General features: G+C 51.7%; 3 protein-coding genes across 3 annotated transcripts in view; 1 reads left to right on the top strand and 2 right to left on the bottom strand.

Moving 5' to 3' along the window:
* The window catches only part of LOC309684213 (olfactory receptor 14A16-like), a gene marked incomplete at both ends in the record, with an annotated part of 151,839 nt that overhangs the window by 65,775 nt on the left and 59,131 nt on the right, over window positions 1–26,933 (top strand). The window lies entirely within an intron of this gene.
* On the bottom strand, window positions 3,195–4,157 carry LOC309684189 (olfactory receptor 14C36-like; the record flags this gene model as incomplete). The annotated part of the gene is made up of 1 exon (XM_082500134.1): window positions 3,195–4,157. The coding sequence occupies one exon, from the start codon at window positions 4,155–4,157 to the stop codon at window positions 3,195–3,197; it is 963 nt and encodes a 320-aa protein (XP_082356260.1).
* LOC309684179 (olfactory receptor 14J1-like) lies at window positions 18,667–19,587 on the bottom strand (the record flags this gene model as incomplete). The annotated part of the gene is made up of 1 exon (XM_082500125.1): window positions 18,667–19,587. One exon carries the CDS (start codon window positions 19,585–19,587, stop codon window positions 18,667–18,669), a length of 921 nt encoding a protein of 306 aa, XP_082356251.1.

Below are 26,933 nucleotides of genomic sequence, written 5' to 3' on the forward strand. Positions count from 1 at the left end.
AGTGCTGCTGGGGTGAGGGGACTCTCTGCTCTTGGTAGGTATGGAGCTGTGAGCGCCAGCCACTGGAGTGGGGATGACAAGTCACAGGGGCTTGTGCACCTGAGGGGGCAGAAATGGAGAGCCCAGCGTGCATCCTTATCGTGTTGCTGGGTGGGTCAGTGTGTGTAACTGCTGGCAAACATGAGGCTGGAGAAGCCAGCCAGTGGGACAGAGACCTGGGAGCCAGGTATGAGAGAGACCATGACTGGATACCGGAGAGACCAGAGGCTCTGGGAGCTGGCTAGTGGAGGGAGCAGGTGGTCCAAATCTTCTGCTGGAGAAACTGTGGGGTCTTGGGGCTCTGGTACTTGTAGGCTTATAGATCTGGACGAGGAAGGGAAGGGACCATATGAGAGAGCAGCAGGAACACATGGAGCTCTGCTTGGGGATGGACAAAGAGTCAGCTGAGAGTTGATGGCTGAGGATTATCATGCAGACCAACACAGGCAATGCTATGGTGGGTGTCTGCTACAGACCTGCTGATCTGCAGGGGAGAAGAAAGAAATAGACGAGGCCTTCTGCGGTCCTGGTCCTCATGGGGGACTTGAGCTAAGACCTGGATGATGTCATAGCCCTTGGTAGCCAAGAGAAATTCAATCACCCAGACGGCAAAGACCTGGGTTCTGTTTGTGCCTTCCAGCTTTGCCAGCAGCCTTGGCCATTTCCAGTGCAGGTTGTCCCACTCCTGCCCCAGTTTTCCTCCAGCCTGTAGACACCCATCTTGCTTCCCCCGCTTTGCTCTCCCCTGGGAATTTTTGTACCTTCACTGGTGTCGCTGTGCCCTAACAGGCTGTTTCTTGGAACACAAAGCCATGGGATCGTCACCAACTCTCTCTGGGTGACCTCTTGCATCACAGCTCTACCTTTCATGTGACCTTGCTTCTTCCTCCTGTCCAGTCTCCACTTTCCCAGCTGCACTATACAGCATTTTTTCTCTCTCCTGCATTTTCCCACTTCCAAGGAAAGCTCAAAAATCTCAGAAAGCACCCTCCAGGCAGGCAACCTAACTCATCAGTGACTTACACCATCAGGCCTTTCACCTGACCAGATAGTGGTGACCTCACGGTGATCTTCTAAACCACCTGGCTGCTGCTGCTGCCCTTTCAGCTTTGTGGGTAGACATAGGCAAGCCATCTGCCTGCTGCTGTCCCTTCAGATACTCAGGCAGAAGGGACATGCCAACCCATAGCCATGTCCTCTTTCTGGGTGGGGCTTCCACGTTCAGGGGGGCAATAAGGGCACTCAACAGTGTTGACCCAACTGCTGATCACTGAGGGATTCTGGTTATGACTGGCTTCTGGGAGCACTTTGTGCCACTCTGGACATTTTGGCCTGATCATCTAGCCAACTTCCCACCCACCACACCATCCACTGCTTCAGCCCAGAGAGCATCAATATGGCTATAAGGAGATGATGTCAAAGGCCATGCACAAGTCAAGGCACACAACATGCCCTTGTTTCTCCTAACTATTCTGGTCCAGCAAAGCCTTTCTTGTCCTTCCACTGCCTGGAGATGTCTGCGGGAGGACGGACCCCATCACCCTCCAAGGGACTGAGGAAGGCTGACGGTGGGGATTTGTTCCTGCAGTCACACACAGAAATGTCAGAGCTCTGTCAGGTGCCCACACCTCCGCTGGCCTCGGGCACTCCTCATACACACACGGCTGATCAGAGACACGAGTCCTTCCCTTGCCCATGCAGAGGCAGTGCACTGCAGCAGTCACAGTGTCTCTCTGACCTCCTGCCGCCACCCCCAGAATCTGGGAGGCACCGCAGCCCTGCGGTGTGTCGCCCTGCTCTGCTCTCCTCCGGAGGAATGGACACGGGGATCTCGGTTCAAGGAAGCACATCCCAGTGCTGCATCCAGGTGTTTCCCCAGCGGATGTTACTCTCCAAGTGAAGTGACCTCATCTGTCACACTCGCCTTCATGGCACCCCCAGGAACAGCTGATGGCATTTATGCTCACCCTTGTCTATCTCCCCACACGCACACGCTGTGCATACTTAGGACGCATCTGTGCAATGCATAGGTGGACTTCTGACCTCCTCATTCGGCGTCCCTCTATCTGAAGGGACAAAGAACCTCTCCGAGCTGGGGTGAAAGGCCATTGCTAGAAATGGAGGTTTTCTTGGCAAGAGCATCATGGCGGCCTTGGGACAACTTCCCCGGGTTGTCCAGTGGGCACAGGCACAGCCCAGACGCTGCTCTGCTGGTCCATCATGTCTCTCGCAGGAGCCCGGCTGTGCCAGGACACTGCTGTGTGCCCCCAGCCTGCACACTCCCACACTTCAGCTCTTCCCTGGCAATTTCCTCTCCGGGGCACTTGCCAGCCCTGCCAGCCCAGACCCTCCCTGAATCTGGCCACCTCCTGCCCTCTCCCCAGTGCAGCCCAGCAGAGCAGCCCCATTGGGACTGGTCCCACAGCAGTACACGGAGGCCAGTGAGAATGTCACCCAGCCGGCATGCTGAGGAGATCTCCTCCCCAGACAGCTTGCAGCCCCAGCTGACAACCTTCCTGCCCAGGGTGGCATGAGAGAATTGGCCCAGGGCATCCTCAGGAAGGTCCTTTTTTCCCAGGGACAGGGCAGCCTGGCCAAGATGCCCCACTACAGCAAAAGGGTTTCTCTGTCCATGTCTGCCCTGCTCTTCTCCCGGCACAGCCCATCTCCCCTCAGAGCCTCTTCACGAGAGAGCTCATCTGTGCTGGCCTGGCCAGTCATTCCTGCACCCCCTCCCCAGGTGTCCCACAGCCCTCGAGCTGGTTGTGTGGCTCTGCAGAGCCGGGGGCTGTTGTGCCCAGGGCCATGCTGGTCAGGCTGGGAGGCAGACCCAGCTCAGGTGACTCCTGCCCCCTCCACCTCAGCACACAGACGCTGCCCCTTGAGCTCCAGAGAAGATCTTGGAGAAACGATCTTGAACAAATAAGTTAGCAAAGGGTCTTTTATTTTGTTTAAACACACTGAGAGAGCAGCTTCTTATTTACACAAGGTCTCTGGCTCACACAAGACAGGCAGATGCTGACGTAGAAATAGGATAAAGAGTGACTCTTGTTCACAGCATTAATACAACCCAGAAAAGCTAAAAAGCAAAGGAAAGAGAGGAAAAAAAAAAACTAGTCAAGAGAGTCTGGACCTCTAATGTGTTACGTCATGTGTTATCTGTAGAAGAAGATTGGATATGTAATTGCTGCTTCTGAAAAGAAAACAGTCATAAGTTTCCTTAGGGCATCCTTGAGCTCCTGGTTCCTCATGCTGTAGATAAGGGGGTTCACTGCTGGAGGCACCACCGAGTACAGAAGGGACACCAACAGGTCCAGGGATTTTGAGGAGATGGAGGGGGGCTTCAGGTGGGCAAATATGCCAGTGCTGACAAAGAGGGAGACCACGGCCAGGTGAGGGAGGCACGTGGAAAAGGCTTTGTTTCGTCCCTGCTCCGAGGGGATCCTCAGCACTACCCGGAAGATCTGCACATAGGACATCACAATGAAAACAAAACACCCAGATACAAAACAGGAACTAAGCACAAGAAGCCCAACTTCCCTGAGGTAAGCATCTGTGCAAGAGAGCTTGAGGATGTGGGGGATTTCACAGAAGAACTGGTCCAGGGCATTGCCCTGGCAGAGGGGCAGTGAAAATGTATTGGCCGTGTGCAGGAGAGAGTTGAGAAACCCACTGCCCCAGACAGCTGCTGCCATGCGGACACAAGCTCTGCTGCCCAGGAGGGTCCCGTAGTGCAGGGGTTTGCAGATGGCAATGTAGCGGTCATAGGACATGACAGTGAGAAGAAAAACCTCTGCTGAATTGAAGAAGACAAACAGAAAGATTTGAGCAGCACATCCGGCATAGGAAATGACCCTGCTGTTCCAGAGGGAATTGGACATGGCTTTGGGGAGAGTGGTAGAGATGGAGCCCATGTCAAGAAGAGAGAGGTTGAGGAGGAAGAAGTACATGGGTGTGTGGAGGCGGTGGTCGCAGGCGATGGCGGTGATGATGAGGCCATTTCCCAGGAGGGCAGCCAGGTAGATGCCCAGGAAGAGCCAGAAGGTCAAGAGCTGCAGCTCCCGTGTGTCTGCGAATGCCAGGAGGAGGAAGTGGGCGATGGAGCTGTTGTTGGACATCTGATCTGTTTGTACATGAGGTTCTGCCAAAGGAGGAAAGCACACTCACAAGTTAGGACTGCTCTGAGCAAATCTCCTCACATTCCCTGTGTCCCATTCTCCTCTGTCCTTCCCAAACACACATGACCTTCCTCTTTCCTTTTAGAAACTTTTGACTTCCCCAAGTTCCAAGCTCTGCTTTGTGCTGGCCAAAGATCACACAAGGAGGAGGCTTCTGCTTACGGGCTCCCGAGCAGTCACTCCTGCTCGACAGCAGTAGGCATCTGGGAACGTGTGGCAGCTTCTGAAAGTCACCGTTTGCCTCATCGCTAACCCATGTGTCATGAAGACAAGCTGGTCATCATTTTCCATCAGGAGAATGACAGATAAACTACCACCTGAACCCCCTTGTCCCCGTAGAGTACGAGGGTAAGAACAAGAGCAGCATGGACAGGAGGGGAAGATGGAGAAACGCTCCTGCTGAGGGAGGAAAGGGACCTATAGACAGTGCTCAGGAGTTTCTCCTCCTTGGTGTGTGGCTGCTGAGGAGGCACCTTGGCCAGAAACCCCACAGCCTTGATGTCAGAAGCTCTGCTGAGTGAGAGAGGAGACCTGGGGTGGTTTCAGTAGAAGGCGCCCTCATTACAGGAGATGGCAGGAAGGTGCCCGAATCACCTTCCCAAGGCACATGGGAGCTGCTCCCTCTCTCCCTGCCCAGGGCTCTGCTGCCTGGAGCTGTCCCTGCTGGGAGATCTTTCTCTGGCAGCACATCTCCTCCCCGGCAGTGCACACAGAACCCATCCTAGACGCTGTGTGCTCAGCTCTGCCCTGCAGACACCTCCTGGCAGCAGAAGACTGCCCAGGAGCATCCCTGTGGGCGCAGGCTCTGACAGGAACATCTGACCGACCCTGATAAGGCTGGAAAGGTGATGCTGGGTGCTGTCTGTAAGCTGTAGGGCATTGATTTTTCTTGATCCCAGAATTATTCCCCTCTCAAATTTGGAGACTCAGTGCCTTCTCAAGAATGGGGAGATGAATCTCCATGTCTCACTCCTCACACAGAAACAGAAAAGCAGAAGACTGAAAGCACAAAATCCTTCCCTTTCAGGTACCCCTGCCTTGATGTTCTTCTGGAAAAGTGTCCTCTGCCACTGCCCTTGAGCTGTGAGCAGCCCTGACCCACGCAGTTCTCCCTCTCAGAAGCAGAACCCTGCCATGCAAGGAGTTGCTACTTCCACCCACAGCTTCTCCCCACCGCGCCGTGGGAGCTCCCCGGGCAGGCGCAGAGCTGACCCTGGCAGGCGGCAGAGTCCCTGCCCCAGCACACAGCCCCCGGGGTGCAGGGACCCTGCTGGTAAAGACAGCCCTGCCCACCCCTGCCTGCACACCTATCTTCAAACCCCAGAGCCATCCTTGGGAGAAGGCAGCTGACCTTCATTGTCCCTTTGAAGGTGCAACAGGGCATCCCTGCTCTGAAGAACATCCTCCTGCTCCACACCAGAAAAGCCAGGAGAGCCGTCCTGACAGCTCCTATCAGCCATGGCATGTGCCAGGTGTAGGAGACACTGCCAGGAACTCATCCGCACTGCCCCACAGCCAGAGACTTACCATGGGAAAGGCTGTGAAGGGTTCTTCCCCGGTGTGCTCTCTCCTGTCCTCCCACCCCAGACCTCCTTTTCGTCTCTCTCCCTTCTCTTGTCTGCCCTCGCTGCCTGCAGGCAGTGCACTCAGCACTGCTGCGCTGTGCAGAGGAGCTGCTCCTTGGGCTCTCTGCAGCGCTGCCCGCTTGCCAGGAGCTCCCTCTGGCCCAGCAGCCCGGCCCAGATCAGCAGCAGAGGACCAGCCCACGGTGGCACTGCCTCTATCCCCTCTGGGCTCTCTCAGAGATGTCCCTGGGGCTCCAGGGGAACCTGCTGGGAAACAAGCTGAAGTCAGCACTCATGTTTTCTCCCTTTTCTGGGCAGAGAAACTTCTTTCCAGCAGTGTCATTTCCCCTGTCAAAGACAGTTAGTTCCAAGAATCCCCTCTTCTTCTCCCACTTGGAAACAGCACACCCAGGCAGTGAAAGGCAGGAATTTCAAGTTCCTCCTGTAGCCATGCAAAGCACAGGTGACACATGAGGTGCCACAGGTGCTCCAAGACAGTTGCAGGAAACTGATGGAGTAATTAAGACGGACAGGGCAGTGTCTGGGGTCATCATTTTGGAGGCTGCTGAAGTGTCAGTAGATGCCCACCTTTAGGACAATGAAGCCTGATCCTGCTCATGATGTCCAGGGCAGCCTATAGACGTATTCCTCTGAGTCAATGGAGCCATTGCCGTCAGGAGAGCTGAGTCTCTCTCCCTTCTCCTCCAGCTGTCTTTACCACATCTCCTTTGGCACCCATGGCCGGTTTCTCACAGACACCCCTACAGTGCCTAACCTCCTTCAGGACAGCTGCTCCACTGGAAGGGCACCTACACCCTGTGGTGCTACGGGAGGTGCCAGGGCTCTCCAGCACAGCCGCAGGCAGCCCGCAGGGACAGCACAAGACCTGCAGGAACACAATCGCCATTCAGAGCAGCCGTGTAACACACCTCAAAAGAACCTCAGGGACGTTCAGTGCTTTTGTTGAGGCAGCTGCATTGAGACAAGTCCTGTCCCATCTCCATCCAGTAGATTTAGGCAGATCCTGCAGCCTTCAGTCATCCCTTTGATGATGCAATCAAAGAATAGAGAAGTGATTTTCCCTGTGTTGTTCGATCATGGGATGTACATCACCAAGGACATTTTCAAAAGTACCTTCTTCTTCCTGGAGATCAGCTTCCCCTGCACCACAGGCCCTGCAGGGCTGCCAAGATATCCCAGAGAGCAAAGCCCTCTCCTGCCAGGGCTGCACAGTCCAGCCCTGTCTCTCTCTGGTCCCAAGGGTTCGCTCTTCTTCGGGTCACCTCATTTCCTCTTTCCATTGCCATCTGCCATCCACCCCTGCATGCTCTGAACAAAACCTTTGCCTTGCATGGCACCTTGGGCACTTGGTACTGCCTTTCTTTGTTACGCAACTGGTGCTTGGCTGAGGTCCAGCATATCTGCTCTGATTATTAATTAGGAAGGACTTGATAGGTTAAGGGGGAATGGGTTCACACTGGAAGAAGGTAGATTTAGATTAGGGTTTAGGGAGACATTTTTCACTTTGAGAGTGGTAAGGCACTGGAACGGGTTGCCCAGAGAAGTTGTGGGAGGTCCTGCCCGCACATCCACCAGCTCCTTCAATACTCTGGGATGAATCCCATCAGGCCCCATGGACTTGTTAACATTCAGCTGATACGGCTGGTCTCTGGCGATTTCCGTCCCACAAATGGAAAGTCTTTGTTTCCACACTCGTGGCCCTCCGACTCAGGGGACCGGGCAGCCCAAGCTCTAGATGCATGATTAACAAGTGAGGCAAAAAGAAGCATTGCACACCGCTGCTTTTTCTTCATCCCTCTTAGTCAGATCACCATCTTCAACAACTATCAGTCCAATGTTTTCTCTAGACCTCCTTTTACTATTAAAGTACTTAAAAAAGCACTTCTTGTTTTATAGAATGCTTTAGGTTGGAAGGGACCTTGAAGATCATCAAGTTTCAACCCCCCTGCCATAGGCAGGGACACCTCCCACTAGACCAGTTTGCTCAAAGCCCCATCCAGCCTGGCCTTAAACACCTCTGGGGATGGGGCCTCAAGAACTTCTCTGGGCAACCTGCGCCACTGCCTTATAGCCCTTAAAGTGAAAAATTCCTTCCTAATATTTAATCTAAATCCACCCTCTTCCAGTTTAAAGCCATTCCCCCTCGTCCTATCACTACAAGACTTAGTAAAAAGTTCTTCCTCAGCTCTCCTGTAGGCCCCTTTAGGTACTAGAAGGGGCTATAAGGTCTCCCCGGAGCCTTCTCTTCTCCAAGCTGAACAACCCCAACTCTCTTAGCCTGTCCTCATAGGAGAGCTGCTCCAGACCGCTGATCATCTTCAGGGCCTCCTCTGGACCTGCTCTAACAGGTCCATGTTCTTCTTATGTTGTGGGGGTCAGAGCTGGATGCAATATTCCAAGTGTGGTCTCACGAGAGCAGAGTAGAGGGGCAGAATCACCTGCCTTGACCTGATGGCCATGCTGCTTTTTATGGACACCAGGATCTGCTTTGCCTTCTGGGCTGTGATCGCACATTGCTGGCTCATGTTGAGCTTCTCGTCAATCAGCACACCCAGGTCCTTTTCCTCAGGGCTGCTCTCCAGCCATTTCCCGCCCAGCCTGTATGTGTACTTGGGATTGCCCTGACCCAGATGTAGGACCCTGCACTTGGCCTTGTTGAACTGCATGAGGTTGGCTTGGGCCCACCTCTCCAGCCTGTCCAGTTCCCTCTGGATGGCATCCCTCCCCTCCAGTGTGTATCCCTCACCACACAGCTTGGTTTCATGGGCAAACTTGCTGAGGGTGCACTCGAACCACACTGTCCATGTCACCAACAAAGATGTTGAACAGCACGGGTGTCAGTACTGACCCCTGAGGAACGCCACTCGTCACTGCTCTCCACTAGGACATAGAGCAATTGACCACAACACTTTGAGTGCGACTGACAGCCAGTTCTTTATCTACTGAGTGTTCCCTCTGTCGAATTCATGTGTCTCCAATTTAGATACCAGGATATTGTGTGGGACAGTGTCAAACAATTTGCACAAGTCCAGGTGGGTGACATCAGTTGCTCTTCCCTTGTCCACTGCTGCTGTAACCCTTTCATAGAAGGCCACCAAATTTGTCAGGCAGGACTTGCCCTTGGTGAAGCCATGTTGGCTGTCACCAGTCACCTCCTTATTTTCCATCTGCCTTAGTAGAGTTTCCAGGAGGATCTGCTCCATGATCTTGCCAGGCACAGAGGTGAGCCTGACTGGCCTGTAGTTCCCTGGCTTTTCATTGTTTTCCTTTTTGAAAATAGGGTTTTTTTTCCCATTTTTTTTTTCCCTGGCCTGGGCTTGGAGACAGCTGATCCAGTTGAAGGTGTCCCTGCTCATGGCAGGGGGGTTGGACTAGATGACCAATAATGGTCCCTTCCAACCCAAGCCATTCTATGATTCTAAAAAGAGCCAGGTTTTACTGGGATGGGACAAATCTGTACTGGAAGAGTTTAATGAAATATAGTTTGAAATGGTACAGTGCCCAGTCATACTGGGAGGGGATCAGAGGATCCATTTTATTCTGGGAGCATGCTCAGCCTGTACTTGGAGGGGTTAAAGAGGACCAGTTTGTAGTGGGAGGGGCCAAGTCTGTACTGGCAGGGGTAAAAGCAATCCAGTTTGTACTGGCACCTGACCCAGTTTCTGAGTGGAGGGGATAAGGTGGTTGAGTTTGTACTGGGACAGGAACTAATTTTTACTAAGAGAGGATCTAGTTATCCAGTTTGTACTAGGAGAGGGCCCCATCTCTAATGGCAGAGGTTGAGGGGATCCACTTCGTACTGGGTGAGGGCCCAGTCTCTACTGGGAGGGGTTGAGGAGATCCACTTTCTAGTGAGACAGGGCCCAGTCTGTCATGGGAGGGATTAAAGGGATGCAGTTTATACTGGGACAAGGCTCAGTCTGTACTGGGAGTGGACTGGGGATCCAGTTTGTAGAGGGACAGGGCCCAGTATCTTGGACTTGAAAAGGCCCAGTCTGTGCTGGGAGGTTGCCAAGAGATCCAGTTTGTACTTGGATGGTGCCCAGTCTGCATTCCAAGGGGATCAGGGGATCCCACTAATACTGGGCTAAGGCCCAGTCTATACAGGGACACGTGAAAATAATCCACTTTGTACTGGGACAGGATGCAGTCTGTACTGGGAGGTGTTAAATAAAGGCCAAGAAGGCAGATATCATGGTGGAAGTCTGCTATAGACCACCCAACCAGGATGAAGAGACAGATGAAATATTCTGGAAGCAGCTGGGAGAAGTGTCACCATAGCCAGACCTTGTCCTCGTGGGGGACTTCAACTTACCGGATGTCTGCTGGAAATGCAATACAGTGGAGAGGAAACAGCCCAGGAGGGGCCTGGAGTGCGTTGAGGATAACTTCCTGACACAGCGGGAGAGGGAGCAGACGAGGGAAGCACCCCACTGGAGCTGTTGTTTGCCAACAGAGAAGGGCTTGTGGGGGACGTGAGGACTGGAGGCCATCTGGGGCATAGTGATGATGAAATGACAGAATTTTCAATTCTTGGAGAAGTCAGGAGGGGGGTCAGCAGAACTGCCAGCTGGGACATCCGGAGGTCGGGCATTGGCCTGTTTAGGGGTCTGGTTTACTAAGTTCCTTAGGAGGCAGTCCTGAAGGGCAAAGAAGCCCGGGAAGACTGGACATTCGTCAAGAAGGAACTTTTAGGCTCTCCCCATGTGCCAAAAGATGAGCCGTCAGGGAAGAAGACTGGGCTGAACAGAGAGCTTTGGCTGGAACTGAGGGGAAAAAAGGAGTTTATGACAGTTGGAAGAAGTGGCAGAAAACTCAGTTGGACTGCAAGGATGTCAGGAGGTTATGCAGGGAGAAAATTAGAAGGATTAAAGCCCAACTAGAAATTAATCTGGCCATGCCATAGACGACAATGAAAAATGTTTCTGTAAATACATCATCAACAAAAGGAGGGTGAAGAAGAATCTCCGTCCTTTATTGGATGTGGAGGGAAACACAGTGACCAGGGATGAGGAAAAGGCTGACGTACTTAATGCCCTCTTTGCTTTGTCTTTAAGAGTAAGACCAGTTGCTCTCTGGGGACCCAGCCCCCTGAGGTGGAAGACAGAGTTGGGGAGCAGAATGAAGCCCCCACAATCCAAGGGGAAATGGTGAGGGACCTGCTACATCACTTAGAAATACACAAGACTATGGGGCCGCATGAGATCCACCCAAGGGTACTAAGGGAGCTGGCGGGAGTGCTCACCAAGCCACTTTCCATCATTTATCAGCATTCCTGGCTAACTGGAGTGGTCCCAGTTGACTGGAAGATAACAAACATGGCACCCATCTACAAGAAGGACCAGAAGGAGGACCTGGGGAATTACAGGCCTGTCAGTCTGACCTCGGTGCTGGGAAAGGTTATGGAGGAGTTCATCCTGAATTCCATCATGCAGCACGTACAGGACAACCAGGCGATCAGACCCAGCCAGCATGGGTTTATGAAAGGCAGGTCCTGCTTGAGAAACCGGACCTCCTTCTGTGACAAGGTGACCCACTCAGTGGATGAGGGAAAAGCTGTGGATGTTGTTTACCTGGGCTTCATTAAAGCCTTTGACAATTTTTCCCACAGCATTCTCCTGGAGAAACTGGCTGCTCATGGCTTGGGCAGGTGTACACTTTGCTGGGTAAAACACTGGCTGGACGGCCGGGACAAACGAGTGGTGGTGAATGGAGTTCAATCCATTTGGCGGCCGGTCACATGTGATGTTCCCGGGGGCTCAGTATTGGGGCCGGTTCTCTTTAATATATTTATCAACGATCTAGACAAGGGGTTGGAGTGCCCCTCAGTAAGTCTGCAGATGACACCAATTAAGGTGGGAATGTTGATCTGCCTGAGTGTAGGAAGGGTCTACAAAGGGATCTGGACCGGCATGACTGACGGGCCGATGCCAATGGTGAGGGGTTCAACAAGGCCAAGTGCCAGTCCTGCTCTTGTGTCACAACAACTTCACAAAGCGCTACATGCTTGGGGCAGAGTGGCTGGAAAGCTGCCCAGCAGAAAAGGACCTGGGGGTGTTGCTGGCTGAATATGAGCTGGCAGTGTGCCCAGGTGGCCATGGAGGCCCACAGCATCCAGGCAGGTACCAGTAATAGTGTGGCCAGCAGGACTAGGGAAGTGATCGTCCCCCTGTGCTCGGCACTGATGAGACCCCACCTCGAGTACCACACTGCGTATTAGGAACAATTTCTTCAGCTAAAGGGCTTTCCAGCACTGAACAGGCGGCCCAGGGAAGTGGTTGAGTCACCATCCCTGGAGGTATTTAAGGGACGTGTAGATGTGGCACATAGGGACGTGATTTAGTGGTGGACTTGGCAGTGTTAGGTTTGCAGTTGAACTCTATGAACTTACAGGTCTTCTGCAATTCTAAATGATTCTATGATTGTTTTGAGACTCCGGACTTTGTTTTGTCCTTGCCCCTTTTTGGGAGGCCAGGAGGTGTCACAGAATTGTCCTACACTCGGCCTCGCTCCCCGTCACACCCCACCACCCCCAGAAGAGCCTGAGCCACCAGTGAGGGGCAGGACCTGCCTTCCCAGGGCCTGGGGGTCAGGGTTTGGCCTTTCTGCTGCATCAAACAAGCCAAGGGGTTCCTCAGCATTACAGCCACCTGCAAAGTGCCTCTGCCTACCTGCAACCACAGCCTCCAGTTATCTCCTGGCTTTGGCAGTAACGACCCTCAGTGGGGCCAATCAAGGCTTCCAGGTACATTGCTTCTGACTTGGACTTCTTGAGCACTTTGTTCAGTCTTCTCTCAGTGTCTGAGGCTTACGGACTCAGCACCAAACACACCATGGGGCTAATTAAAAGACAGAAAGCCCTAACAAGGTGTTTATCTTTCTTGTCATTTTCTTCCAATCTTCAAGACTTGTACAGCCAATTAGAGAGGTTTCAGAGTGTAGTTAAGGAGGAGATTTCAAAGTGCACCTAATAAAAATGTCTTTCTCATTTTAAAGGATATAATGTGTTACTCATGATTATCGCTTATGATTGTGATAGAAGAATTCTCTGATTGTTATGAATAGAGGGTGTCCCTTCAGGAGGTCTGGACAGGGAGGAAAAGCAGTCCCTGGAGGTCTGACACTGTAGGACAGCTTTGCTCCTCACCTCCCCACCCTCCCCATTTCTGACATTGGCCACCTGGGACTGACACCACTGGTCCTTGCATCAGACTTCTCCACTGAGGTCTGCAGCTGGATGTCACAGACCCATTGCCCCATCACCCACCCATGCTCCTCAGAGCCCTGGCTGCACCCAGGCACAGGAGAACTTTTCCTGGTTGTAAGAAAAGAAAAGTAAAGCATAATCGGTTTTCCTACACAATAACACACACTCCGCAATCACATGCTCAGGACAAGCTCCCTCTCATGAGGCTGCCTTTCTACAAGGGCAGATTAGGAAGGTAGATAGAAAAGACAGATATAAACAGAATTAAAGAGTTGGCCGAGGAGACAATTAGACTGTTGAAAGACAGGCAGGGTTTTAACTCCCTGAAAGTCAAAGCAGCAACATAGGTGAGAGCTATCTGAGTGAGGAAAGAGTAAGGGGAGGAGAAAAGTGGCGAAGAATGGAGAGGGCCTTTGCCCAGAGAGTCTGCATCTGCAAAGATGACTTTAGAAATGAACATTGTCTCAGGAGAAGTATAAGCACCTGAAAGATTAGAGAAAGTACACACACTGTGTAACAGGAGAGGAGTGGTAATGAGATTACAGGGGAAGATCAATATTTCTTTGGAATATCCCTTTTGACAGGTCATGGGATTGGCAGAGGTCTCCGGTGAGAGAGGACAAGCAAGTGTAGCGCCCGTCTTTGAAAGAGTCCAAACGTGCAACCCAGGGAGCCACTGGCTGTACAAGCTCACTTTGGTGAGGAGTGTTGGTCCATCAGTCAGAGTTCTCCCTGGTGACACTTCTGGGCACCAACAACAGAAGAACGTGTCCAAGAACCATTAGCATGGATTTCATAGAACAGAATCATAGAATCATTGATTTGATGAGGTTGGAAGGGGCCTTTAAGATCATCAAATCCAACCATTAACCTAACCTGAAAAAAAACACTTCTAAATCATGTCCCCAAGTACCACATCTACCCTTTTTTTAAACACCTCCAGGGATGGTGAATCCACCACCTCCCTGGGCAGTCTATTCAAATGCATGATAACCCTTTCAGTTAAAAAAAAAATTTTCCTAATATCCAATCTAAATCTCACCTGGCTTAACATGAACCCACTTCCTCTCGTCCTATCACTTGTCACTAGGGAAAAGAGGTCAGCCCCCACCTCTCTACAACCTATTTTCAGGGAGATGTAGAGAGTGATAAGATCTCCCCTCAGCCTCCTCTTCTCCAGGCTAAACAACTCCAATTCCCTCAGTCATTCCTTGTAAGACTTGTCCTCCAGACTCTTCACCAGCTTTGTTGCCCTTCTCTGGACACACTCCAACACCTCATTGTCCTTCTTGTAGTGAGGTGCCAAAAACTGAACACAGTTCCTGAGGTGGGATCTCATCAGTGCCGAGCACAGGGGGACGATCACTGCCCAAGTCCTGCTGGCCACACTATTTCTGATACAAGCCAGGATGCTGTGGGCCTTCTTGGCCACCTGGGCACACTGCCGGCTCATATTCAGCCGGCTGTCCACCGACACCCCCAGGTCCTTCTCCCCCGGGCAGCTTTCCAGCCCCTCTGCCCCTAGCCTGTAGCGTCCATGGGGTTGTTGTGCCCCAAGGGCAGGACCCGGCTCTTGGCCTTGTTGAACCTGAAACCATGTTGAACCTGAAACATTGTTGAACCTGTGCTTATGATAATAAGCACAAAGAAAGAGCTGCCTGAAGACAGAATTCCACAGAGTACTCAAAGACAGGTGAGTTTTAACTGCCCGAAGCTCACAGCAGCAATGGGATTATGGAGAGGTTTCTGAATGATGAAAAAGGAGGGGAAGGGAAATATAAAGTGTAATCGCAAGCACTTCTGTACATGTGCACTGCTGGAAAGGTGCCTTCAGACATGGTCAGGTTAGTTAGGAGAGGTGGAAATACATGGAAGATGAGGGAGATTAAATGCAGAGCCTGAGAGAGAGAGTCCTGACAATGCAAATAGAGGGGGAGGTCCATAGCTCTCCTCTTGCTATCAATGAACATCCTGAAAACTCCTCATTTGGATCTCATGGGAGAACACTAAATTTTTATTAAAAGTATTCATGTGTGTCAGGTGATGAGGTGGTGCTTATGCACATCAAAATGTCTCAGGCTTTAAGGCAGCGCTCCGCTGTCTGACCATCAGTACCCAGTGGTACCTCCAGAGGACCCCGTGTCTCTGAAGCACATGCCTGGGCCTGGCCGCTGTCCCAGAGGAGCTGCTGGAGACCAGAGCCTCTGGGAAGCTGCAGCTGGAGCCTGGGCAGAGGGTCCCTTCCAATCCCTAGCATACTGTGATACTGTGATACTGTGATACTGTGATACTGTTCCAGGCACCTACAGTGGCACCACCATTCCGTGTCCCTGTAATTGCATCCCACCCCAATTTTATCATCACTTGTCTTTGCAAACAGAGGCAGCACACAAAACTCCCCAGAGATCAGTATCTGAAAACAGGACAGAACCAAGTAAGGAGGAGAACACCACCTACAATTTTTGATGCTTATAGTTTCAGGTGGCCATTTCCTTCACTCTACATCTTTCATTCTGTTTCTTTGTTGCCTTATCTTATTAAAATGTTCTTATCATTTCCATCATACTGGAACCTGCAGCATTACAAAAGCTAATTTTTGTGTCTGGCACAGTCCCCAGGACCCCCCCAAAATAGCTCCCTTCCCTGGACTGTTTATGCCACCTCCAAGTCTTGGCACAGAGTGAGTCCCACTCGGTGCTGTGGACCACTCTTGCCTGATGGAGGAAAGCAGGTGGTGTGGTTTAGGCTGGGCTGGACACTAAACAAATGACAGATACTGCCTTTAAGCTCTTTCTCTTCCCAGAAGAGAAGAGAGAAAAAGAAGACGAGATTTATGGGTTTTAAGGAAAACTGAAACTACTGTAATGAAGTATTAAAATAGAAACAAATGATAATATCAATAAAAATGAAATATAAAGCATATATAAAAATCCAGCATTGAGCTCCCAGGGTAATGATCATGGCACTGGGAGACACTGGGAACATCCCAGCCTGGTTTCAGTGATGGACGGGAACGGGATTCCAGATCTGGATTCAGGAACACGCAGATCAGGGTCAAAGGCAGATCAACAGGTAGAGTCCTCCTCAGACACCGTCCACTGAAGAAGGAGGGCTGACCCTTTGATCCCTCCGCTTTTATACTGAGCATGAGGCACTGTCCGCTCCTCCCCGCAGGTGCGACCCGGCTATGCTGTTCTGCTTCCCACCCTCCAACGGGGCACATGACAAAGTTCACTGCCCTTGGGTGTTATAGCAATAAGTATAAGCAAGAGCCTCTCTGCGCATCATTCTGTGGCATCAACTACAAACATCAGACTTTATTGGCTAGAAGCAGACACTGTCTGAAGAATATCCCATTCATTTCAGAGTGCTGTTAGTTAGAAGAGGCTTAGCTGAAAAGTAAAATTCTGAAAAAAAATTGGTAATGTTTTACTTCAAAGCAGGACATCAGCCCAGCTGTCAACAACTGGCTATAAGGAGACTGCAGGAGACCACGTTCATGAGGAATCTAAGGAAGAGTGGGCTAGATGAGGAGACAGTGAGGTAGATTGAGAGCTGAGTGTGTGACACAACTCAGAGGGTTGTGGTTAATGGAGCAGTGTCAAGTTGGAGGCCTGTAACCAGTGGTGTCCAACAGGGGTCAATACTCGGTCCAATTTTGTTCAATATATTCATCAATGACCTGGATGAGAGGACAGAGTGTATCCTCAGCAAGTTCACTGATGATACTGAACTGGGTGGGGTGACTGACACCCCAGAGCACCATGCTGCCATCCAGTGTGACCTGGACAGGCTGAAGAGCTGGGCAGAGAAGAACCTAGTGAGGTTCTACAAGAGCAGGGTCCTGCACCTGGGGAGGAAGAATGCAAAGCACCAGTATAGGTTAGGGGCGGACCTCCTGGGAAGCAGTTCTGAGGAGAAGGATCTGCGGGTCCTGATAGCAAATTATCCATGAGCCAGCCATGTTCCCTTGTAGCAAGGAAGGCCAATGGCATCCTGGGCTGCACAGGGAAGAGTGTGGCCCGTAGGTCGAGGGAGGTCATTCTCCCCCTCTACTCTGCACTGGTGAGGCCACAACTGGAGTGCTGTGTGCAGTTCTGCACTCCCCAGTTTAAGAGGGACAGGGAACTGCTGGAGAGAGTCCAGCGTAGGGCAACTAAGATGATTAAGGGATTGGAGCATCTCCCTTATGAGGAAAGGCTGAGAGAGCTGGGACTCTTTAGCCTGGAGAAGAGAAGGCTGAGGGGAGACCTTATTATGGCGTATAAGTTTCTAAAGGGTGGGTTGAAGGAGGGATGGAGCCAGACACTTTTCAATGGTTCCCAGTGACAGGATGAGGGGTAATGGGCACAAGTTGGAACATAGGAAGTTCCATTGAAATACAAGAAAAAACTTCTTTAACTGTGAAGGAGGGTGACAGAGCACTGGTCCAGGCTGACCAGGGAGGCTGTGGAGTCCCCTTCTCTGGAGATTTTCAAGACCCGCCTGGATGCAGTCCTGAGTAATGTGCTCTAGGCAATCCTGCTTTAGCAGGGGAGTTGGACTAGATGATCTCTAGAGGACCCTTCCAACTCTGAACATTCTATGGTTCTGTGATTGTGTGATAAGGACAGGGGAGGGTGAGGTGGCACATAGGGGAATTTGCAAGGAACGAGAAAAGGCAGGTGAAGAAGATCTTACTGGAATGGTGGGGGCTGTTAGACAGGTAGTAGTTGTCTGCTAGGTGTGTGACAATTGTCCTGGGGGTTATTCACTGGCATGTCCAGCACAGACAGCCCCAGTGAAGACCCTCTTCTGCCAGTCCTTCATGTCTTTCCCAGGAGTCCTGGCTGTGAGAGCACACTGCTGCTTGCCTCCACCCTGAAAACCCACACAGTTATGCTGTACACTGGTGTTTTCTTTTGAGATGCACATTCTTGGGAATATTCTTGAGAATAACTTTGGAAGAAGACCTAAGCCTTCAGGCCCTGCCCTGAGGAGAACCCCTGGTACGCTGGAGGTGCTGTTAGGGAGGCCAGCTCTGTCAGAGCAGCGCTCAGTGCCTGTCCCTCCTGTGCTCACAGGGCTGCCACACAGCAGGACTAGGAGCTGCCCTAGCACTCAGCCTTACAGCAAGGCAAGGGCTCCGGAGGAGAGCGTGGAAGTGGCAAGAGAGCAGCTCTGGCAAGACCAAGGCTGGTGCTCCCTGGCAGTGCTGCTGTGCTGGGACTCTCCCCTCCAGCTCTGCACACAGGCACTGCTCTGCTGCCTCAGAGAAGGCCTCAAAAGAAATGATCTTGGGCAAACAAGTTGCTGGAAGATTTTTATTTCTTTGAACATGGAGCGCTCCATGCTTTCCCTGCTCTGGCAGGGGGGTTGGACTAGATGATCTCCAGAGGTCCCTTCCAAACCTATGATTCTATGAGAGCATGAATGCTCATTTACACAGTCTGTGAATCTCACTAAGTCTGAAAGGTGCTTAGTTAGAAATATAAAAAGAAAAAAAAATATTCTGGACAATATTATAAAAAGTACAAAAAAGCAAAAAAAAAACAAAGAGAAAACCAAAACTTAAAAAAAAAAAAAAAAAAAAAAACAACACAGAAGATCAGCATGACCTAGAACAAGTTATTTTGTAAGTGATTCACAGAAGAAGAAAGTTAAGTGCTTCTGAAAATCATCTGACCATCAATTTCCAGAGGGCATCCTTCAGGTCCTGGTTCCTCATACTGTAAATGAGGGGGTTCCATGATGGAGGAATCACTGAATACAGCACTGCAACCACTACATTGAGAACTGGAGAGGAGATGGAGGGGGGCTTCAGGTAGGCAAATATGGCAGTGCTGAGAAACAGGGAGACCACGGCCAGGTGAGGGAGGCACGTGGAAAAGGCTTTGTGCCGTCCCTGCTCCGAGGGGATCCTCAGCACTGCCCTCAAGATCTGCACATAGGACAGCACAATGAAAATAAAGCACCCAAAAGCTAAACAACTACCAAACACAAGAAAACCAACTTCCCTGAGGCAGTCTGAATGTGAGCAGGAGAGCTTGAGGATCTGTGGAATTTCACAGAAGAACTGGTCCAGGGCATTGCCCTGGCAGAGGGGCAGTGAAAATGTATTGGCCGTGTGCAGCACAGCATAGGGAAAAACACTGCCCCAGACAGCTGCTGCCATGCGGACACAAGCTCTGCTGCCCAGGAGGGTCCCGTAGTGCAGGGGTTGGCAGATGGCAACATAGTGGTCATAGGACATGACAGTGAGAAGAGAAAACTCTGCTGTAGCAAAGAATAAGAAAAAGAAGACCTGTGCAGCACACCCTTGATAGGAGATGGCCCTGGTGTTCCAGAGGGAATTGGCCATGGCTTTGGGGAGAGTGGTGGAGATGGAGCCCAGATCCAGAACAGAGAGGTTTAGGAGGAAGAAGTACATGGGGGTGTGGAGGCGATGGTCGCAGGCGATGGCAGTGATGATGAGGCCGTTTCCCAGGAGGGCAGCCAGGTAGATGCCCAGGAAGAGCCAGAAGGTCAAGAGCTGCAGCTCCCGTGTGTCTGCCAATGCCAGGAGAAGGAAGTGGGTGATGGAGCTGCTGTTGAACATTTGTTCAGTGTGAGCATGGGCCACTGTTGAAAGAGGAGAACACATTGACAATACACGGCAGACTTCTCTGAGACAATCCTGTGATATTTCACAAAAAAAATCCCTCCAGATAGATTTCTCTATCTTTGGCATAGTTTCATTCAGCTCCTTTTAGTCCGATCTGGTTTGTGCTGCTGAGGGCACTTCCTTTGAAGGGGCAGAAATACTCCTCTTTCTCAGTGCTTTTAGCCTGAACACTGGAGAGCTCGGAGGGACAAAAAGGCTCTCTGTGCCCTAGTGCAGAGTCAGGAGAGCTGCTCTGCCCACCAGTCACCTGCTGGTCACCACGCAGGTACTCCTGCATACACCTATCTCCATGGGACAAACGACCCCCTAAAAAAGTACTTGAAGAAAAAAAAAAAAATGAAAGGGCTTTTGTGAGTGTGGGAGAGTCCAGTTTCAAAGCCCATTTCTCCACACAGCTTTCTCTCTCCCTGTGCAGCTGAGCAGAGAGGGATGCAGAGGGTGGAGGGGCTCTCTGCTGCCTGGGGCTGTCCCTGCCAGGAGCTGTTGCTCTGTCCCCAGGTCTCCCCCTGCCAGTGCTCCCAGAGCCCATCCCACCCGATGTGTGCTCAGCTCTGCCCTGCAGCCCCCTCCCAGCAGCAGGGCACTGCCCAGGGCCACCTCCCTCTGTGCGGGTCCAAAGGAGTGGAGCAGATCCAGCCTGATGCTGCAAGCAGAGGGGATGCTGGTGCTGTCTGTAGGTGGAGGAGTGGGTGAAGGCACTTGATGAGGTTTGTGGCAGAGCTGCTGATCTCTCAGTGTCACAGTGACAGCTCCTTTCCCTTAGGAGACAGCTGAGAGCAACAGAGCCTGGAAAGGTCTCTGTCTTTAAGGTAGCCCCTGCCTTGACTTTCCTCTGTACAGCAGAAGGACCCTGCCCTGCCAGAGGTTGTGCTCCTTCCACCCACGGCTTCTCCCCACAGAATCTTTGTGGGAGCTCCCTGGGCAGGCGCATAGCTGACCCTGGCAGGCGGCAGAGTCCCTGCCCTGCCACACAGCCCCCGGGCTGCAGGGACCCTGCTGGCAAGGACAGCCCTGCCCACCCCTGCCTGCACACCTATCTTCAAACCCCAGAGCCCTCCCTGGGAGAAGGCAGCTGACCTTCATTGTCCCTCTGATGGTGTAGTAGGGCATCCCTGCTCTGAAGCACATCCTGCTGCTCCACATCAGAAAAGCCAGGAGAGCTGTCCTGACAGCTCCTATCAGCCATGGCATGTGCCAGGTGTAGGAGACACTGCCAGGAACTCATCTGCATTGCCCCACAGCCACAGACTTACCATGGGAAAGGCTGTGAAGGGTTCTCGCCCGGTGAGCTCTCTCCTGTCCTCCCACCCCAGACTGCCTTTATCTCTCTCTCCCTTCTCTTGTCTGCCCTCACTGCCTGCAGGCAGTGCCCTCAGCCCTGCTGCGCTGGGCAGAGGAGCTGCTCCTGGGCAGAGCTGTCTCTCTGCAGCGCTGCCCGCTTGCCAGGAGCTCCCTCCGTCCCAGCAGCCCAGCCCAGCTCACCAGCAGAGGACCAGCCCACGGTGGCACTGTCTCTGTCCCCTCTGGGCTCCGTCAGAGATGTCCCTGGGGCTCCAGGGGAACCTGTTGGGAAACAAGCTGAAGTCAGCACTGATGTTTTCTCCCTCTGCTGGGCAGGGAAACTTCTATCCAGTGGTTTCAATTCTCAGTCAGAGCAAGACTGAGGTCCAAGATTACCTTTTTTTTTTTTGGTTGTTTTAGTATTAGAGAGAACACCCAGACAATGCCAGGGAGAAATCTCCTTTTCCTGTTAGGAGGGAAGGCATTTAGTTGAGTCAATGGAGGCTTCTCAGCCTGGGTTTGTAGTCCCTGGCGCTACCAGAGGAGTTAGCTCCATCCCATGCCCACCACAAACGCCCAGCAGGTGGCATTCCTCTGGCCTCACTTCACAAGGGCACAAAAGCGGCTCCTGCATGTGAGCTCCTGGTCTCAGCTCCCTTGTGAAGTAATGGAGAGGGAGGGCAGGAGGAAGATGTTCGGACACAGACACCTGGGGACATCTTTGGTGGCAGGGGTGACCAAGAGGCATGCTGGGAACTGCAAGCTGTAGTGGAGCAATTCAGAGAGACAGGGCAGCAACTGGGGGCATCTTGGTGGAGGCTGGTGGGAAAACCCTTTGGCCAACTTAGATTTGTGTGCTTAGATTTGTGGAGCTCCTCTAGGTGATAAATAAACTGGGTGAACCCCTGTGTGTAAGGGTCAGAAAAGAGACCGGTAAGAGTTACATTGTGGTGGGAGACAACGAACCTATTTACATCACCTTGTGAACTTTAATTGCCCTGGCATTCACTGGAAGGAGACCACAACTGCATGCAAACTGTCCTGGAGGCTTCTTGAGAATATTGGTCAAGACACAGCTTAGGATCCCAGTCTCTATAGCACAGCTGCCAGATTGGCCAACAACGGTAATACTCATCTGCACCTGTTAATTTCAAAGAAGGTAGAGGTGGATATGGACGTTACAAGAATGTCAGCTTTGGCTATCGTGCCCATAAAATAGTGGGGTCTGTCCTCCCAAAGGGAAGGAGAATAGAAGAGTGTAGGTGCTAGACCTCAGAGGAGCAGCCTTTGTCCTAATCTTGTGACTTTTAGTCAGGGAGCCCATGTGAGCAGCACAGAAGGGCAGCAGACCTCAGTATACCTCATCTGCAAGGACAGCATCTGTCAAGTAGGAGAGTGTAGTCATACCAATAGTCAGAAAAAACAAGCCCAGCTGTCAGGAGAGGAGCTTGGGGAAACAGGAAATTCATGAGGAAGCTCCATAGAGATAATGAAGCATGCGAGATGTGGATGCACATGTTAAAACACAGGAAGAATTCAGAAATACAGTTGGTTTTAGAAAAGCCACAGGTATTATAGAGCTGACACTTGCATGGAAGTTCAAGGGCACAAGGATGAGCTGTCACTGCTCCAGGAACTTTTAAAGAAGAATTGAACATAATGTGCGGCCACTGCTGAATTTGGTAAGAGCATGTGTAGATAGATCTGAGATTTTCTGTGTTTTCTTCTCTCCTCCTTCTTCACCAGCAAGGCCTCCCAGTTCCATGTGCCTAAGAGGCAAAACCCCATGCAAAAGCCAGCAGTGGATGGAGATCAAGTCTGGGGATACTTAGCTAAGGTCAACCCTTAGTAGTCCATTGGACCAGATGGGATGAATCTAAAGATGTTGGGAGAGCAGCCCAATGTCACAAGAGGGCTGCAGTGATACATTTTGGAAGGTCATCATGACTGAAGAATCCACATGCATTGTAGGGATGTCACAGGCATTGGCAAAGCCTCAGAAAACCACAGTGCTGGTAGGAAGGGAGCAGGCACAGGCGTAGGATTGTGTAGCTGTGGTGGGGATGGCCAAGGGCCTTGGTGGGGCTTTGACACCCCAACAGAACTGAAACCCTTGTCTGCTTAGCTATGGCTTCTGTCTCTTCCACTGTGCGCCATGAGAGGACACCAGATTCTGACAGCTCCGGTGCATTTTTTCTCCTCGCCTGCCCTCCACAGAGCCTGGGACATGTACTACTGCTGATCTGCACCTGGTGTTACACAGCCCCACATTGCATTGCCCCCAGGAAGTGCCCAGAGTATTTGAAGAGGCAAAGGATACGCCTCCACAGGGGATGGGGCTTTGGTCTTGACCACTCTGCTTGGTGAAGCACATCAAGGGCTTTCACAGGGGTCTTCACATTTCAATTTCCTTCTGTACCAAGTGCCTTCAACTTCCTGCTTTACCTGTCCCCAGAAACAGGTGCTTTGTCTGCTCCTTCCCTCCATGGTCTCTTCAGTGAGGGATGTCAGCAGGGCCTGCTAACACCCTCAGAAACCTGCTGGTTTGCTTCTTTTATTTCTTCAGAAGCTTGGGCAGTCTTTCAGGAGCTGCAGTTCAGGAACTCGGCACCAGAGGTCTCATTCCCACACAAAACACCTGAAGGAACCAAGTCTGGGCATAGTTTTCCTTTAGTCTTCAGTTCTGACATGGCTTATTAGAGAGATTTCAGGCGTGCAGTCACAATGAAAAGAAACAAGAAGCAAAGTCACAACCTTAGACTTCTTGAGGGTTAACTTTGATCTCTTCAAGAAACTGCTTGGGGAGATCCCGTGGACTAGGGCTCTGGAAGGCAAAGGGGCTCAAGAAAGCTGGCTGGTATTCAAAGACCACTTCCTCCAAGCTTAGGATCGTGCATCCCGAAGAGCAATAAATCAGCCAAGGGATGCAAGAGGCCTGCCTGGTTGAGCAGGGAGCTTCTGAACAAGCTCAAGTGGAAGAAGGAAGTTTACACTCAGTGGAAGAATGGCCTAACCCCTTGGGAAGATTACAAGAACGCTGCCAGAGTGTGCAGGGATGAAACAAGGAAAGCCAAGGCCGCCTTGGAACTAAACCTGGCAAGGGATGTCAAGCTCAACAGGAAGGGCTTCTTCCAGTATATTGGAGGCAAAAGGAAGACCAGAGAAGCTGTGGGCCCACTGTTGAATGAGACAGGATCCATGGTGACAGAGGACACAGAGAAGGTGGAGTTATTGAATGCCGCCTTTGTGTCGGTCTTTACTACCCGTCCAAGCCCTCAGGAGTCTCAGGCCTTGGAGAAAGTAATGGGGAAAGAGGAAGACTTCCCCTGGGTTGAGGAGGACCAAGTGAGGGACCAGTTAGGCTGATTAGATATTTACAAGTCCATGGGCCCTGATGGGATGCACCCGCGAGTGCTGAGGGAGCTGGCAGAGGTCATTGCTGGGCCACTCTCCACCATCTTTGAAAGGTCCTGGAGAACAGGTGAGGTGCCTGAGGACTGGAGGAAAGCCATTGTCACTCCGGTCTTCGAAAAGGGCAAGAAGGAGGACCTGGGGAACTACAGGCCGGTCAGCCTCACCTCCATCCCTTGAAAGATGATGGAACAGCTTGTTCTGGGCGTCATCTCAAGGCATGTGGAGGAAGAGAAGGCTATCAGAAGTACTCAGCATGGATTCACCAAGGGGAAATCATGCCTGACTGATCTGATAGCCTTCTATGATGGTGTGACTGGATGGATAGATGAGGGAAGAGCGGTAGATGTGGTCTACCTTGACTTCAGCAAGGCGTTCAACAAAGTCTCCCACAGCATCCTCATAGGGAAGCTTAGGAAGAGTGGGTTAGATGAATGGACAGTAAAGTGGATAGAAAACTGGCTGACAGACAGAGCTCAGAGGGTTGTGGTTAGGGGTGCATAGTCTAGTTGGAGGTCAGTGACGAGTGGTGTTCCCCAGGGTTCAGTACTGGGTCCAGCCCTGTTCAATATATTCATCAACAACTTGGATGAGGGGATAGAGTGCACCCTCAGCAAGTTTGCTGATGATACAAAGCTGGGAGGGGTGGCTGACACACCAGAAGGCTGTGCTGCCATACAGAGAGAACTGGACAGGATGGAGAGTCGGGCGGAAAGGAATCTTATGAAATCCAATAAGGGCAAGTGTAGGGTGCTGCACCTGGGGAGGAATAACCCCACGCAGCAGTACAGGTTGGGGGCTGACCTGCTGGAGAGCAGCTCTGTAGAAAGAGACCTGGGAGTCCTGGTGGACAAGAGGATGACCATGAGCCAGCAAGGTGCCCTTGTGGCCAAGAAGGCCATTGGCATCCTGGGGTGCATCAAGAAGAGTGTGGCCAGCAGGTGGAGGGAGGTCATCCCCCCCTCTACTCTGCCTTGGTGAGACCGCACCTGGAGTACTGTGTCTAGTTCTGGGCTCCCCAGCTCAACAAGGACAGGGAACTGCTGGAGAGGGTGCAGCATAGGGCTACCAAGATGATTAGGGGACTGGAACACCTCTCTTATGAAGAAAGATTGAGGGAATTGGGACTCTTTAGTCTGGAAAAAAGACGGTTTAGGGGGGACCTGATCAATGCTTATAAATAGTTAAAGGATGGGTGCCAGGAGGACAGGGCCAGGCTCTTTTCGGTGGTGCCCAGTGACAGGACAAGAGGTAACGGGCACAAACTTGAGTGTAGGAAGTTCCACCTAAACATGAGGAGGAACTTTAACTTGAGGGTGGCAGAGCACTGGCACAGGCTGCCCAGGGAGGTGGTGGAGCCTCCATCTCTGGAGACATTCAAAACCCGCCTGGATGCCTTCCTGTGCAACCTGCTCGAAGATGCCCCTGGTCTGGCAGGGGGATTGGACTAGATGATCTCCGGAGGTCCCTTCCAACCCTATGATTCTATGATTCTAGGGTCAGAGGAAGGGCCAGTCAAGGTGACATGGTGGTGGGAGACGAGGAACCCACAGTCAAGGTGGGGAAGCTGGCACAGTCTTGCTTAAGGAACCCAATGGAAGTGTCTGGAGGTAGGAGCCTGGGCCTCACTGGGGACGTTAAAGGCCCTGGCATTTCCTGGAAGGGGAACACAGCAGTGTGAAACAGTCCAGGAGGGTTCTGGAGTGTCTTGGGAGAGCTTCTCAGCACAGCTGCCACACAGGCGACAAGGGCAATGAAAGCCCTGATGTGATCCTTGCCAGCATGGAAGAGATGCTCAGGGACTTGAAGGTCCTTCTAAGCCTTGGCTCTCGTGACACTGAAACAGTTGCAACGCAGCTCCCAAAAAGAGTGAGGAAGGAAAGGCAAATGGCAGACATTAGAGGAGCAGACTTCAGCCTGGTCCTGGGAGTTTGAGTGGGGATCTCATGGTTGGCAGCATTGAAAGGCAGCCGAGCTCACTACAGCTGGTCTTCAAGGACAGCATCTTCCAAGCACAGAAATGGTCTATATCAAAACTCAGCTGAAACTTCGGAGTCAATTCAAGGGCACCATAACGACCTGGTAGTACTTCAGGGACAGTGGAAAAAGAAGCATGGATAAGAAGGTATCACTGCTAAAAAGTGGGCATAGATAGATCTGAGATATGTTGTGTGCTCTCTGACTGCGTTATCCCCAGCAAGGTCTCCCAGGCCTCTGTGCCTCAAGGCAGGACTCTAGAGGAAAACAGCCAACCGTGGATAGGAATCAAAGCAGGGGCTACTTGAGCAAAGTCAAATGTTACCAGTCAGAAGGGACCAGATGCATAATACTGTATTTCCAGAGAGGGAGAGAAAGGGCCATCAGCTTGCTGGTGCGTGTCCATGGCCTATGAACCAATGATGACAATTTACAGACCAGCATCAAAGTTGAGAATATGAAGACTTCTTGCACACTTCTAACACCACATTGTTTGATGTTGATGCCCCCACATGGCACTGGGAAAGGTGACTCAGGGCAGCTGGGAGACTTTCTGGAGCAGGAGCTGGTGGACAGGTGGGGTAGGCCAAAGTATCTCAGTTGAGACAGCT

Source organism: Vanellus vanellus (assembly GCF_965231255.1).
Source record: "Vanellus vanellus genome assembly, contig: HAP1_SCAFFOLD_45, whole genome shotgun sequence".
NCBI lineage: Eukaryota > Metazoa > Chordata > Aves > Charadriiformes > Charadriidae > Vanellus > Vanellus vanellus.